We start from the raw sequence: 16,567 nt of genomic DNA on the forward strand, positions 1-16,567 counted from the left end.
TATTCAATGAGTAGGTAAAGAAGCTAACATCCTGGATTGAAATAGTCTTTTCAAGCAAATAATTTAAAATTAACTAAATTTTTCGTCAACACCCAGTTTTTTGATGACAATGACAATAACGTGACTAAAATGCCTTTTTGGAGTGGTGATGATGACAATTATTAATAAAAATTTCAAATAAGGAAAATATGATGAAATGAAAACAGACCCAGAGAATTTTTGTTGTAGATGCTTTGTTTCTCATATAATCAGGGCTTGACATTAATACTCGCCAGTGTTCAAATGTGCATAGAATTGGGCAGTGGCGTGTAACTCGTTCACTTTTACTAGCCGCTTTGACTTTACAGCAGCATTTTCTATGAAAAAGTAAATATTTTTAGTTTACAAAAAGCATCTGAAATTTAGCATCTGAAAGTTGTCTATTTGTGGTGATACTACATACTACAACTCACATGACCACTGTGTGGACATTGCTCATCCCATTGGCCATGCGCTTTGCCCTCTCGCTTCTTCTCAGTGGAAGAAAGTGAGCTTGGGCGAAATAAAACATCTGAATACAGCGCCATATAAAAAAAGTGTGTATACCTTTTCTCATTGGGGCTTCAAAGTGTTTGTTTAATGACAACACGGCAGCGAAAGATTGCAGCACCAAACACAGAAAACAACAATAGTTCAGTAAAGTAGCATGAACTTCGACCACAGACAGTTCTGTGAATTTCAAAGATGGACGTCCATGATTTGAATCACTTTAATTTATTTAGTACTGAAAAAAAAATAAAAAATGAAAGTAGGCTTGTCGCAGTGTTCAGTTTAATCCTGTGACATACAATGCATGAGCCTGCACAGGTGTAGTTATTTTCTCACCGCCAATGGTATTTTGCAAGTAAAAATTAAATAATAGGGCTTCTGCAGATGTTGACATAATTAAATGGATATAAGCACATTATATTCTCACAATGCTCAATACCATCAGGTATTCTCCTCAACTGCCTGTAGGCAAGTAATAAAATTATTTTTATTTGCAATGCAAAACTGTGCATGTTCTATCAACATTATGTGGATACATATAGTCTTCGTTCTCTACACTGACACTTGGAGAATATTACCGGAAACTGCTTCACTGTCAGTAACTAAATTTTATTTTTGGGACACCTGTTAGCTGAACATTTCTCCAATTGAATGTGCTTGAATTGGACACATCCAATGAGATTCAAGTGCATCAAGCCCAAAAGCTATACATGTTCCACAGACATTGAACCATAGAGGCTTAAATCTGTAACAGAGAATATATTCTCTTAACATAACATTTTTTCAATGTGTATTCTAACTTTTTCCTAATTCAGGTTCAGCTGAATTATTTTTGATTTTCAAGTCTTTGTCAACCATAAGTCTGTATCCTTTCTTTCTTATCTTTGACTTGCTAGCTTCATTTGTATCATCCACAAATGAAATATATACCTCATTATGTTTATGCCACAATCATTTTATGCTATTTATTTCAATAATAGACCTGTGTCATTTTACTTGGTCACCCAAATGTTAGATTTATTCTGTTCTGCTAATAATGGCCATTATGTGCTTAGGCACACCTATTTGTGAAAATTCAGATGTGTGAGGTTCAAAAGTGCAGAAGGATATTATTATTATTATTATTATTATTATTATTATTATCAGTCATCGTAATCATCATCATTGTGGGCAGGCTTGTCGGGGTTCGGAGTTTGACGATGGGATACAGACGGATTCTGGTCCACCCAACGAGACTCTGGAGACAGACGCAAACCCCAGACACAAAATTCCAGTGGAGGCAGACTTCCTGTTCGCGTACTCTACCGTACCAGGTATACATACTTCTATTCAGTGAAATCACTAGTATTATGAATAGCAAAATGACTACCCAAGGAAAGGGAAGTGCATGTACGTGCGCACACACACACACAAACACACGCACACCTACACACCCAATTTTTTTATTATTTGTTAGAGACCACAGTTCTACAGTTGTACTTAAACAACAAAGAATCTCAGGGACTGCTGGGAGGCTCACTCAGTTAAGGCACCACGCAGTGGTGCAGGGATGAGCCTTATGGCCTTGGGTCGAGTCAGCCATTGCTGACTGTGGCTCGTAGCTCCAAAGGGCAATGCACAGGTGGTGATTGAATCACCCAGGGTATTAGAGGGTTCCGTCGGTTAGGGGTCCATATTTCATCGCTCTCTAGTGACCCCTGCTGGTTGAGCAGGCCCCTGTGGATTGCACGCTAATGCTACTTATGCAACATCTTCCTCAGTCTCCATCCATCACAGAGGGTTGCAGTGCACTTTCTCAAGGGAGCAGGAGTTCACACAAAGGTTTTATAGGGTCGTGTCCTGTCGCACAACATTTCTATTGCCTTGTTTGGCACCTATATATATATTTAACATTCAGTAACAGATGCCTTTAGCTATGCTGAACAAAATGATTATGCAAAACGCACTGACTGTATGAAGACTGAACTGCAGCCAGCTTCTGCATGTTCCGTTCTTACAGGTCCCATTACCTTGTTATACCTGTCTTGCATGCATCCTTTTCAAAACTTGTTTTTTTTTCCATCAACAGAAGGCACACTGGATTACATAAATAAAAGCACATTAATAATTATGTCATATATGCACAGGACATTGTTAAATTTTTAAGCAATGCAGAATTTACACAAAAAAACACAAAACATATATTATCTTTATCTGAATTCCAAGCCATATACATGCATAATGGCTGCCATTTACCTGTGCTTTCATTTAACAATGAAAACGTCATTCATTCATTTTTTCTGATAAAGATGAGATTTGTATAGGTCCAATATGACGAAGACATGATGGGCACACATCATGCTTATCCGTGATAAGTTAAAATGATATTGATGTCTGTTGTTTCAAACTGACATTCTCAATTAATCTTCATCTTTATCTTAGTATATTTAAAGAAACCATGTTGGGGAAAAAAGACAAAAACAAACAAACAGATGATGAACAACAAATAGAAACAGAAAACAAGAACCAAATATACCATTTAGTCACTGGTTATGAAATACATCTCTCAAATGTGTCATTCCTCTTTTACTGAAAGTTTAATATGGGTAAATTTGACCCAAACTGAACACACGGGTTAAAATAGGTCTTTAGCGTAGGGATACACCACCCCACTGAACATTTTCCCTGACAACATACCAGACTGTAGGCAAGGTAATGGAATCGAGTAACTCTGTGAAAATGAATACATTTGGGTTCAAGTTAATGCTAATTGCATGTCTAATAGTGTCTGTTTTGAAACTATTATCAACCCAATAATGTGTGGTATGTAAAGAAAAAAATTCATACTTCAAATAGTACAGTAGGTTATTTCCTTCAGACACTCAGTGAAACAGGGAGGCAGAAAGGCTCTCCCTTGAACAGGCAGCCAGAACTAGAGCAGGGGTCAGAGTGCATCCTGCCTGCTCCCTGTCTTCCAGCACAGCTCCAGGCCAGCGCCTTCCTGCACTCAGAGTATCAAATGATATTTTTCACTCAAGGAAGGGCCATATACCTTATGAGAAGTGAACAAGGATAGGCAAGCAAATAAAATAAAATGCGAATGCAGCAGTTCCCCCCCTTCCAACCGCCATCAGACGCAGAACGTTGGGCTCTCCTCAGGACGATGCTGGGTGTGCAGCCCATGCCTGGGCAGACACCCCCGGTGTTTGTGTCTGCGTCGGTGTTCCCAGAATCGGGCGCAGAACGGCCTTTGTTGTGTCCGATAATAGGAGGCAGTGCAGGTCGTGGAGAAAGGTGTAATGCTTCGGTTCAGAACAGCGCCTCGGGCGGATCACGAGCCGTCGGAGATGGCGAGCGAGATAAAAGCGCTACACGTACAGTATGTGCGTGTGTCGGGATGGGGCCGGCCTAGGTGGTTACAATTCTTTAAATTCTGGTCCCGCTAAGTAGGTTGAGCTATGTTGCGCAGCGCACGGCTCCAGGCCACAGCAACGGCAACATCGCGTCGGCCGACCTGTTTGAGTCAATCCGCCTGGAGGCGACGAGAGGAGTTCAGCTGCATCAGCATGTTTTGATTAACTAGGTTAACCCTGTCTGCATCACCACTTTTTTAACACTATGGTTACTATTCTTGAACCCTTTTGACAACAGGCAATTTGTAGAAAATTGTAGAAAATAACCACATTAGCTACCTAGTTTACCAATCCATTGATTGAGGTCCATTGATTGAAGTGTTCGTCAAATACCCCACCCCCATCAACATGTTAAACACATCCCACATTTATTATCTTGAAAGAGGCCTACTCTTTATAAGCATACTGAATAATAATAAAAATATTTTGAGAATGTATTTAGATGCTCACCGATGTAAAATGGGATCAAGTCCTCTGCTATGGAGTCTGTCTGTAGGGATGTGAACAACACATTTATGACTTGACCTTTTGCTGTCTGAAACCGATTAATCATTTTTTTCACCATTTGAGGTAGGACACCGCTAATAAAAATGCCACTACTTGAATTGGTGTGGATCACAAAATTAAAATGTTTAAAAAGTTAAAAAAAATAAGCATTGCTATATGCTACAGTATGCTGCTTTGCTCTCTGCACAGGTGAACGCATGACCCAATCTTCAATGAAGTGGCAAGTTATAGTCACGTAAGTTTAGTTAGTGCTGCCCATGCGTAGATAGTTATCACAACATTGACAGGCTTGGAATGGTAAAGAGAGAGGCGGCTGTTTCGCTACATTCAAGTCAAGCTGTGATGGTTTTTCGTACAACAGCATATCACAGGAGTATATTTGAGCTCATCAAATGGCAGTAGGTCCCAAAACTCTTCATCCTTTACCATGCTTACGGAGAGAATGTCTTTTGTTACCATTTTAGCAATTCAATCTGTTGTGGTTCAGCTGGACAGCTGTCACACTGAGGTTTCACTACAAATCTGGGTGCTTGTTTGCTGTGATCCCTTGGCCTCGGATATTTGGTTCTTTGATGGATTAAAATCCTATATTTCAGCATGTGGTATGCAAATTTGGCAGCACATATTGCACTGAACTGTGTTTTCGTTGAGCTTTTCAAAATCGTTTTATACACGGCACTCTTCTGCAAGTTGGCCATCTTTTCAGCGGATATTAAGTAATGTTAAAGTGAATGACAACAAGCCCCACTGGCCCCCTCTATTACCCATTTAGAGCAGTAGCCTAGGTAACATTGGTGATCTATTATTTTGAACAGTTTGAGAATTAAAAAAGAAAAAAACGATGTTCAGTTATTTAATGCATGCTCACAACTGACAATCGACGAATCAACAAATTGTTCACATTCATAATTTTGACTGTCCTCCTTAGAAATATTTACTCCGAGGCGTCCAAATGCTGAGTCCTCTGTTTAGACTTAGGCATTGCAAAATAAATTTATGTTGTAAAAAACTTTTTTAGCATCTAGAAAAATACGGCGGGTCCCATTGGCTATACTGAGGGACTGCTTGGCCAATACTGGTCAGAGAAGCTTGTAGTTCGGCTTATCTTCCTCCAGAGAGTATGCAAACGTGATAACATTCCTATGTACATTTTTAGGCATATTTTAGGCATGTATAGAATGGTGAAACTGACAACAATGATAATTCCTCTGGAGAATTGCTAAATAAACAATGGGCGTTCTGTATGTTTAGCACTTTTTTGGAGTAAAAATAATTATGGATTTTGTTTTCTGGAATCCTTGCCATGATAAGGGTACCAATGTTACCGTAATTTGTGTCAAAACTGTGAAGGTGTGGACCCCCCCAAGCTTGTTTTGCCACCCCCACATTACAGGTTAAAGTGTGGTTGTTTACAAAGTTTCCCTGACATGGACAAGGGGGTATTTTATTGTGTTCGAAAGGTTTAAGATGACTGCCAGGCTTTTGGCTTAGACTTTAGTAGCCCAAGTGTTAAGGGCTTGTCCATGCTAGTCTAGAGTTAGTGTAATTATCCCAGCTGGACCAGGTGTATCACAGGTGTCTTTGTCATTTATTTTAACAGTGGATGGCTTCCACGGCACTCTTGGAGTCAGTATGAGTCGGGGGGTGGGGCAGTATAAGTTTACAAATCTGGCCATTACTACAAACGGTGCTATACAAATGCTGGTATTGGATTTGATGGTTTATGTCGATCAGGGACACTATATTGGTAATTTTATCTTTATTCTATGGTCAAGAAGGGTTCTGTTCAGCCTTATGGTCAACTGGTTCTGTAGCGGCTAAAATGAACAGCATCCAGGTCTAAATCTCTCTGAAGTTCAACTGTTAAAAACTTCGAGAGTGATTGGATGTGGGGTTGGCATTTCTGTTCTGTGATTGGATGAGGGATTAGTATACAAAGGTATTTCCCCTGTAGAAAAGACACACATTCAGTCTGGTTTGACGTCTTGAGGAGAGCACACACAACTGTACAGATGTACCACGATACTGTATGTGTTGGTTTATGAAGAGGTGCCATAGTACTGAGTGGGTGCTTCCTGATGATTGGCTGTGGCATGTGTTTCAGGTTACTATTCCTGGAGGAACCCTGGTCGGGGCTCTTGGTTCGTGCAGGCACTCTGCAATGTCCTGAACGAGTTCGGCAAACAGCTGGAGATCATGCAGATCCTCACACGTGTCAACTACATGGTGGCCACCAACTTCGAGTCCTGGTCTGAGGACCCGCGCTTCAGCGAGAAGAAGCAGATCCCTTGCGTCGTCTCCATGCTGACCAAAGAACTCTATTTCAACTGACCGACAAAGACCACCACGACCGGTCGCACGTTCAGGGATGACGAAGACACCCCCCCCCCCCCCCCGGAAGCGCCAACGTCACACTGGAGGGAAGGTGCCGGCGGGGGTAACACAGCTCTCAGCTTCTTCAGTGGCACTCTGCGTACAATGTGTGGTGATGCTCGCCTCTTAAGGTTATCGTTCGGTCACATGACCCGTCGACAGGCAGTGTGGAATATCCGTGTAATTCACCTGACCCAGAAATGTGATGCACTTAACCCTTTAACCGCCAATCCTGCCAGGAAAAAAGTGGCCTTCTTTTCTCCTCAATCAGAGAAGGCTCTCGTCCTACTCGCAGTTGTGTGATCTGTAATTACAGAAGCCGTCTACAAGCCCTTGCCTCAAGAAGATGTAATTGCTCTTAGATGAGCAACGTGGAAAAAATATACAAATTTTACCAAAGTAAAGGGTGTCTGATGCCAGCTGTGACTTCTGTCAGTTATAGAGGTCTAATGACTGAAGCCTCACAAACCCAAAAATGGGTGGAGATACCACCTTGTTACAAGTTACTTATTGATTAGAACTATTAATAAGTTCTGGCTATAGAGAGCCAAGAGTCTTTTGATTGGACAGTCAGAAAGTTGTTGACAACATGATCCCTTTTTAATCCATCATTGGAGTTGATTAAATTCATACATACTGTTTATCTGTAGTAAATTCAAACTACAGAATTTGATCCAGATGCTGTAATAATTGGTAACCTACAGGCCTAAATGTACGGAAATTTGACTGCTCTGAAATTCACAGAATTAAGACTCACTTCTTGCACTCATGTTAGCCTTACCGCCTGACACAGACACATCTACTCAGCACACAATACGCCAAATCTTGCACTTCGTAGAGTACTGTAAAGACAGCAATTCTAAAAAACCCAGTATATAAGCAAGGATTCAAAGGGAAGAAGACCAAGTTTGATCTGAACTGTAAACTCTCTAAGTATGCGTTGTGCACATATTATTTTGCATTTAGACCGCATATCATTTCAGGAGAAAAATACTGAGGTCTCGTATTTTGCGTGGGGAGTGTGGGGTTTTCTCTGTGAATTTCAGGCTGTCATAACTATAGCGATGTTAATGTCACAACATACACTGACCTGTAACGGTTTGTGCCATTGTGTACATGCAGTTAATGTTTGCTGTAACAGCAGAGCTTACATTACACCACATATTGTACATCCACTTCACTTATGGAGCCTGCTCTAGAGCTGGCTCCCAAAAGTTTTATTGCTCTGTCACTGACTACTCAGTAGACTTATCATATACATATTATTAACATATATGTGGATATGAAGATATACACACATTTACTAACTGTATATGAGTCATGACTCATCACAAACTATTTCACTTGTCCTTCCATGTTTTCATATTCAAAGCACAAATTGCCACTTTGTTGTACATCAGTCCTGTACAATCAGCTGTATACACATTTATTATTTAAATAATGCATGTGTTTAGTTTTTTTCTTTTTTCTCCCCATTTTGAAATTTCTAACTTGAGTCACCACTGTGCCACCGTCACCAGGAGCACTGCAGAATTGCATGCGTGCACTCCGCCCATACACTTACCTGTGAGCCAATGACTATTTAGACACACTACACTCCACATAGTACTACAGAAGAGCTAGCGCCCATGGGGAGAGCTGTATCATACTGATGGTGACTGGTAGTTGGTGGGCACCTGGTGCCTCACTGGGGGGAGCTAATGCAGTGGTAACATATGGAATTGTGTCCTACTTTCAGTAAGCCCATTCTATCCCTGACAGGACAGAGCTCATTTTTAAAAGCACACATTTCTTTGGGATCAAAGGTTGTTATTTGATATTCACAGCATGTTCTTCTAAAGTTAGAAAGCCAGTTTGTTAATCTACAGAGGCAGCTATTACTGATGACAACTTTCTCAATTACATGTCTGACCATCCACCACCCATTTGTCCCAACCAACATGGGTAATGTTCTCTGAAAATTTCTGTAACTGTGATGGTGTTGTAGTAGCATTACATTACAGTTACATCACGGGAGAATTATGTATTGGCTTGGAATTCATTCACCATGTTAAATTACCAGTCCGTTGTCTGTTTTTTTTCTTTCTTTTCATTTTTAGTCGCTTTTTTATTTTTTATTTTTTATTTGCAATATTTTTACGATTAAACTTTTTTAGATGGTGCAACTATCATCTTCAAGGTTCCGGTTTGGCTGGTTTAAGCCAAATGTTGATATATCCCAAGAGTGAAAACTCGGTTACAATGGACACACAAGTGTAATCATGTTCTTTAGTATCCATCTTGAACCTGTGAACCTGTAAAAACCTTCTATAAGCACCAATCAGTAATCATTGGTTTTGCGGTCAATCCATGGTGTTACCTAATGTGTAGCCGAAGGAGTTTTTGCTCCAGTTGTTTTGGAATGGAATTGAAGGGAAAGTAATATTTTTAGAAGTAAAATGAAGTGTTTAATGCTGATGACCTCAGGAATATATTTTTTAAATATTTGGAACTATGAATTATAGAGTTTTATTGGGTGCAAAATTCACTCAAATTGCATAAATATAGCTGGAATCTAAGAATTTATGACCCATGGTGTATTTTGGTAACTAAAAATAAATAAAAAGTTGAAAAATGACTACACGGAAAAAGGCTATTTATACTCAAAGGACTGTGTTTTATTAAAACATGAAGATTATATTATGTTATACTGTTCTGTCATGGCCTCTGTTTAAAATCAAAATATGGGGAATACACAAGGGTGGTTTTAATATTCTTATACAAAAACTCAATTGCAGATTTGCCATTACACTGTTTTGTGTGTATTTACTTAATATTAATATTTTCTTAATATAATATCATCAGCAGTAGCATTTGGAAATATAGTAGTAGTATCAGTAGGAGTAGTAACAGAATTGGGAGACTCCAGTGTTGTAGCCTATAGAGCACCACATGCTCATAGCGAGCCACGACATTGGCGGTTCGAGTCCGACCGCTGACATTTGTCGCATGTCTCTCCCTCTCTCTCCTCCTAGTTCTTCCTGTCTCTCTACACTATCCTGCCTAATAAAGAAAAAAAAAGCCAAAAAAAATTTAAATAAAGGAGTAGTAACAGAGTACAGAATTACATGTAACTCATAGGAGTAATACAAGCAGTAGTTGTAGTATTAATAGTTGTAATGTTGGTGTTAGCAGTAGCACCATATTAACATTTAAAGTAGTAATACCTGTAGTAGTACTAGTAGTTGCACTCGCAGCAGAAGTAACAGTAGTGGTGGTAGTAGAAGTTGACTTATTTAATGGCCCCCCTCCAGTGACACAACTGGATGTCTGTTTCTGAACGATAATATCTTCAGTTTAATTATTTAAATGTTTCCTGAACTCTCCTGGAGCTCCTCTTTTACAACCAGAAGGGAGTGAGTGCCACAGAGTAAGAGAAAACTGAGAAAAGTCATTTTCTTTATTAAAAGAACAACACTGACAACCACCGGAAAAATCCTCATGAATTAATAGCAGGCTCTACTGAGCCCCTCAGGATCAAGCCCTTACAAGGAAAGCAGACTTGTGTTAGTGTAATTGAATGTATGCATCACTGCCAAAAAGCATTATCTCTGGCACACACCCTGGGCACATGCACACACTGTACTTGGGAAAGAACTTTTAACATTGTAGATGCTCAGTGCACCCAGATAGCGTCATTGTTAGAAATATTCCTTTTAAAAGCAATGGTAAGCAGTCATATATTCATGAGGGAAATTTTACACGATGAGCTACACTTTCTAAGGACAGTAAAGAAATTTCATAATATCCCAGTCTAAATCCGCATTAGAACTAGCCATTAATTTGTTGACTTTCTGGAATCTGTTTTTTTTAATCATTTCACAAGATTGGCAGCCATGGCAGGCAGCTTCCATATGGATCATAGCAGCTGATTTCTTTAATGGACCACCTCTAAATGTCCTTTTATCTTTGGGCACATGGAAATTATTTAATTCAAGATAAATATGCTTTTGGTTTTTATAACCAGTTGTTATGTTAATGAATGGCTTTATTATAATCTGTGAAGGAAGGTACTGTAGCATTTACAACAAACACTTCAATTTGAAAAAGGAATGGGCTGCTGATGGATAATCTGGTGAATGGCAACCCAGAAAATCATGAAAGTTAGTAAAACTCAGAAAGTGGAGGCTGACCGCAGGGCATCACAGATTCGTATGGGTGCGATGTTGGTGCCGTTGTGATCATGGCCAGGGCACACAGCCGGGTACAGGGCATCGGCGAAGGTCCCAGCACAGAAGGTAAAGAGTGGGGTCATGCTGTCCATGCCCAAGAAGGAGACCGTACCCCCAGGGAAGCTACAGAAGATCCCAATCCTCTTGAACCATTGAGTCACGTCCAGTTTGTGGGCTACACCCCCGTGCCAGGCAGTGTAGACGCCATCGAAGAACTCCATGCACCAGGAGTCCACTCCCCTCCCCAGCCAGCAGTCTTTCTCCTTCCCTTTGCGGGGGATGCTGGGATAGGTCAGGCCCACCTCCCAGTATGTCTTCCCACCCACGTCCACCTCCCAGTAGTGCCGGCCCAGCATGAAGCCTTCCCGGCTGATGACATTGAGGGTTGTGTCAAAGCGGGCGGGGCTCTCCTGTAGCTCCTGCCAGATGTCGGTGTAGGAAGCACGGTCACCATTCGGTGAGATGACCAGCTTTGGGTGCGCTGTGTCCGGATCCAGGGCCACCTCCGAAGTATCTGGTTCACAAAACAAATGTAATTTTTTAAATGATTCATTTATATGACCAGTAAATCTAAGAATAACAAGTGTCTTGTTAAAGGGGGCAACAAGTGAGAACTTTTGACCCACATCCTGACAAGCCAACATCACTGCTTTACACATAAAAAAGTGCTCTTTGCTGCATTGCGAATCAGAAAATCCATCAATCTGAATGAGTTAAATCTGAGTGACACAAGAATAGATGTCAAGCTTACTGCACAGCTGGTTGGTCACACTGTCCACCCACAACCAATGATTCTGGCTGTTTTAATGTGGTTTCTTTTTCTGTGTCAAAACTGAAATGGATGACCACAGAAAAACTGAAACATCATACATCATTTGTTTTTACTCATTTTAGTTCCTTACTAAAGTTATCTTTAGTATCTTCATTATCCTTTGTTTCAGCTGTACTATGTTTAAGCCCTGTTTTTCATTATACTGCTTTAAGAAGTATATCTGAGCCTTAGCAGTTAATGTGAGAAAATATGCAATAAACACTGTCCCAGAGGTACAAGTACGTTAGAGACGCAATGACCTGGAAGTGTCTCTCAGTGCACTAGACTCACATATAGTTTTGAAAGAGCCTCTTTGCTCATTGGACAAATGTACATATTTGTCAGGGTTGAAGGCACTTACAGCTCTTGAAAAGTTTCTTCGTGACAGGAATCTGGGCGCGAATGAACAGCAGCAGATTGTTGGCCGAACTCAGGAGCTGTTCAGCCTTAAACACATCCAGCTGGAACTGGTCAGGATCGATGACCTTCAAAACCTCTGCTATCCTGGAGAGAGCAGTGAACATCAACCAGTGAAAAAGTCAGACACTAACAAGCAGTCCTTAACGAGTGGTGAGAGTAAGCAGTCACATTAAACCCCTAACGAGCAATCAGATTAAGCCCCTAACGAGCAATCAGAATAAGCCCTTAATAAGCAGAGTATATACCTAATCAGAGTTAGCCATGTTACATTTTAAATTTTTGTCATTTAGCTGATGTTCTTATCCAACTTACAATTATTATTTGAATATTAGTAATCAGATTGTGCTTCTAATGAGCAATCAGAAGAAACCCCTAATAAACAGAGATTATTATCTATATAGGAACAATCTGAATAAATCCCTGATAAGCAATGAGAGTAAGCTATGTTACATTTTTACATTTTTGTCATTTAGCTGATGTTATTATCCAGAGCAACAACTTAATTAGTGCACAAAGAAAAGGCCTAGATTTGTAAATCAATCCAAACAGTAATTAACGAGAGTGTAATGGTCAGGCCATAACACATTGGCACTAGATAATCCTTTGTCACTAGAATTAAAGTGTGGAATGGAAAGTTGAGAGGTTCTTAAACATTTTTAAAATTAAAAAAACATTATTTTAACAAAGTAATCAGAGTAAGCCCGTAATGAGCAATCAGGTAACCCCTGATAAGCAATTAGAATAACTGCCTGATAAACTATCAGGGTATGCCTCCCAGAGTAAACCATCACAGTAAACCCAAATGAGCATAGTAACCACCTGATAAGTAATCAGATAATGCCCTTAATAAGCAATCTAAGCCCCTTATGAGCAATCAGAGTTAGACACTAACAAGCAAATTTAGGCCCTGATTAGTAATCAGAATATTCCTTCAACTAGTTATCCGAATACACTCCTGGTTAGCAATCAGATTATGCTCTTAACAAGCAATCACAGTAACCACCTGATAAGTAATCAGATTATACCCCTAATGAACAATCTGAGCAATTCCCTAATGAGCAAACAAAATAAGCTCCTGAAAAGATATCAGAGTATTCCTCTAATAAGCGCTCAGAATAAGGCACTGGTAAGCAATCAGAGTAAGCCTGCAACAAGAAGCAAGTGTGTAAACCTAATTACATTATGCCCTTAACAAGCAGTGAGAGTACACTTCTAACAGGTGGTGAGAATCAGCCCCTTAGGGTGAGAATTGTCAGTCAACTACTAATGTTCAAAGTAGACCGGTTAACTGCTGCATGCATGTGCTATACATGTACACATACTTCCCAGTATTAGTTTTTGTAAAGCAATTCTGTCGAAGGAATATATGTGCATTAAAAGCAAAATCCAAACAATGATTTAAACGAGAACAATACAAAAGTAGTGTGGCAGACATGCATAGTAGGGCTGTACCAATTGACATTCAGTATCAATCAGTCAATTAATCTTATGCTTTGATTTGCAACTAATTTTAGGACAAAATGGTTAGTCTTTTCAATATGAAATTTGAATATTTAAAAAAATCAAGGCAGTTGCCATCATCTAGGAAAATGAAATTGCCAAAATCATCAAATCTACATTTTAAGATTAATATAGCAGTTACTAATAGAAAAAAACAACAATTTTTAAAGAATTAATTGACAGACCTCATTATAAGGCTTACTACTGTGTTTGACAAAAAAGAATGAGAGCCAGATGTACATACCGCCCCTCTGTTTCAGAATTCTGCATTGGGGACACAGAGGGGGGGAGAGAGGTTAAAGGTTGTGTGTATGGGTGAGCGTCACAGCTGTCAGCAGATTGTATACATGACAACAGGTTGGCGTGACCCTCTGACAGTTTGAGCACAGCAGAAGAGTCAAAAATAGACAGAGACAATGCTAGGCTGGAGGCAGAAATGCACCAGAGGCTAAAATGAAGGTTATGCTTTCATCAAAGGCCATCTACTCACAACAGCCACCTGCATTTATCAGGGGAAAATAAGTGCAGTGCAACTTGCTCCTGTACCATTTTGCTATGATATGAGAGCACCCTACCTGGTCATAGGGCTCAGGCTTGTCCCTTTCCAGGTGCAGGCTCAGTTCAGACAGCTCCAGAGCCAGGTCCTGGGACAGCAGGTAGCAGCTCTCAAAGTTCTTCTCCAGGAAGCTCACGGCTGCCTCAGCCTCCATGTCTATCTGGGTCAGAGACATCTGCAGGTCCTCCTCCAGCACTTTCTGCATCTCCTCATACTTCCTCTTCATATGGTCTTTCAGTGCCCCTGTTTTCCTCTGAGGAACAGGCAGAGTAAACCCAGGGTTCAAATCACTTCACATGTGACGAATGACACTCCAGTTAAAGTACATCTTGTACCATGTCTTCTAGGTACACCCCCAATAGGACACCCAGGGACTGTGGGACGTGTCAATAAAGCCTCATTATTACCTATTTTGGTGTTTATATTGCATTCGTTTGCTGCAAGTGTATTGTGAAGGTTCAGGAAAGGTTCATAGCCTCACAGCACTTTCAGTGCACTCACGCTGATATCAGCTTGTTTTGCGGTCAGTTTGTCCATCCGGTATGCCACCGTGTCCCTCTGCCTCTTCAGGTGTAGCTGGTGTTTCACAAGCACTTCCTGGGGAGCGAAAATGAAAGAGAGAGGAAGTGAAGAGCATTTACAGGAGACAGTAGAGCTGCGGGCAGAAGCTCAGGGGTGCAGAGACTCACTCTGTTTTGGGATATTGCAGCCAGCTCCTGTCCCTCCTGAGGTGTACGAGTGGTACGGATCAAAGGTATCGCCATGACAACTCCGACACTCAAACCCGTTTCCCTGCTGTCAGCCCCGACTGCACCTGGCATCTATGACTCCACCGTCACTGAGGTAGCACCAGGGTCGGAAAAATGCTGCAGACCGGAAAGCACCCCCACCTCCGCAGTGACCCGAGAAGCGTTCCCCTTGGGGCACAGCAGGGTGGAAATCCCGGCACTGGAATCAGGTGATGGAGTCACTCCCAAGAGGCTGCAAGGAGCCAGTTCCAGTCGCCGCCACGGAGTCTTACCAGGCCAGGACTACAAGGGTGCTGCCTGTGCCAGGGCTGTCTTATTTATAGGCTCTACTTTGACCTGGCTGGCCAGAGTGCATATGCCAGGCTTTCCCTCATGCAATGTCACCCAGTGGTTCTGAGGAAGGTTTCCATGCCAACTTGTACTATTCATAGCCACTGCTGATGACCCCACAGGCCTTCATGCAGTTGTCAAATGCATGGTGTGACTGCCATGTTTGTATGTCTGGGGGGTGCTGATGACCTGTATAATGTTGGGCGTATGTATTCCTGTAGGGTGGGGGAAGGGGGTTGCACAAACAGAGAGCAATTTCTGCTATCTGTTTTATGCATCAGTCTGTGCTGTCAGGTAAAAACTCTTGTCACATATTCAGGGCACTACAGTTGGTCACCATGGGTCCTCTGTGAGAATTTATCTGTATTGTTTTCTTAACACAACAATTCTGTTATCTTAAAACTTATTAGATAGGGTTGTGGTTTACTAGGAAGAGGGGGAACTTCCCTGTGGCAGGATTATCAAATATTTCTCAACAGAAACTGGGTGGGGAGTAGCCTGGTCTTTTAGCGGAAATTTGATGACATGGTGCTGCATTCCTGAAACATGCTGGGACATTAACAGGCACAATCCACTAACTTTCATCAGAGGTTATGCAAAGAAGCTGGCAGGCTCTCCTCCTGTTGCTTGGCATCCGACACCAGTCCTGAGGCCCTGAGGGAACAAAATGAGGAAATGTGATGATGTATTGAAAGTAGTGCGCAGTCATTCTGAGTTACGTTGGTTACCCTCCTTGTGTAGGCAGGAGCATTTTTTATAGGTTCCTGTCAGGACCTCAGCATGAACAATCATCATGCTATTGCAAACACCTTAAGAGACGACTCAACGGAAGTTGAGATAAAAAATTCACTGTGCAACGATGACAGGTTAAAAATGCCTTCAGTCATATCTAATCTTCTCCTCTGATAGAGGAAACCTGGTGAAAACAGAGTGGACTACCTCCTCTCTTAAATCTGTCTGTATGTATATACATTTTTTAATGCAGGCTGCCATTAATTTGAATTTATAACTGAATCAAAATAATACAATGAACATGGCATGGGCAAAAGTTTGGGCACCCTCTCTGTACTGAACATCATCTCCTTTGGCAGATCTATTACAGTTTCCCAACATTTCCTGTAGTCAGCTACGTAAATCTTTTTATTCTTGCTTTTGGAGCTATTTCTCACTTTTCTTTGTTGGTGTATTCT

The 16,567-nt window shown here is 41.0% G+C and overlaps 2 protein-coding genes across 4 annotated transcripts in view; one reads left to right on the forward strand and one right to left on the reverse strand.

The window, feature by feature from the left end:
- Nucleotides 1-9,417, forward strand: part of casp7 (caspase 7, apoptosis-related cysteine peptidase) — a 30,932-nt gene extending 21,515 nt beyond the window's left edge. For all 3 annotated transcript variants that reach the window (XM_064321240.1, XM_064321241.1, XM_064321242.1), the window contains 2 exons: nucleotides 1,703-1,841; nucleotides 6,532-9,417. In XM_064321240.1, the coding sequence (XP_064177310.1) occupies nucleotides 1,703-1,841; nucleotides 6,532-6,758 (366 nt within the window). In that variant the 3' untranslated portion in view covers nucleotides 6,759-9,417. The remainder of the gene's footprint in view (nucleotides 1-1,702; nucleotides 1,842-6,531) is intronic.
- An 808-nt stretch (nucleotides 9,418-10,225) lies between these two features.
- si:ch211-28p3.4 (zinc-binding protein A33) lies at nucleotides 10,226-15,305 on the reverse strand. The gene is made up of 6 exons (XM_064321239.1): nucleotides 14,988-15,305; nucleotides 14,800-14,895; nucleotides 14,318-14,551; nucleotides 13,987-14,006; nucleotides 12,184-12,326; nucleotides 10,226-11,525 (listed from the first exon to the last, which is right to left on the reverse strand). Exons 1-6 carry the CDS (start codon nucleotides 15,117-15,119, stop codon nucleotides 10,954-10,956), a joined length of 1,197 nt encoding a protein of 398 aa, XP_064177309.1. The 5' UTR covers nucleotides 15,120-15,305; the 3' UTR covers nucleotides 10,226-10,953.
- Nucleotides 15,306-16,567: the final 1,262 nt, after the last annotated feature.

This window comes from Anguilla rostrata, chromosome 2 (genome assembly GCF_018555375.3).
Source record: "Anguilla rostrata isolate EN2019 chromosome 2, ASM1855537v3, whole genome shotgun sequence".
Taxonomy (NCBI): Eukaryota; Metazoa; Chordata; class Actinopteri; order Anguilliformes; family Anguillidae; genus Anguilla; species Anguilla rostrata.

Bases quoted from the DNA above. Each gene is read 5' to 3' on its own strand.
- si:ch211-28p3.4 (XM_064321239.1), bottom strand. From the start codon at position 15,119: ATGCCAGGTGCAGTCGGGGCTGACAGCAGGGAAACGGGTTTGAGTGTC. The intron at 14,896-14,987 runs GTGAGTCTCTGC...TTCGCTCCCCAG, and splicing joins CTGCAATATCCCAAAACAGA to GAAGTGCTTGTGAAACACCA. The intron at 14,552-14,799 runs GTGAGTGCACTG...CCTGTTCCTCAG, and splicing joins CAAAACAAGCTGATATCAGC to AGGAAAACAGGGGCACTGAA.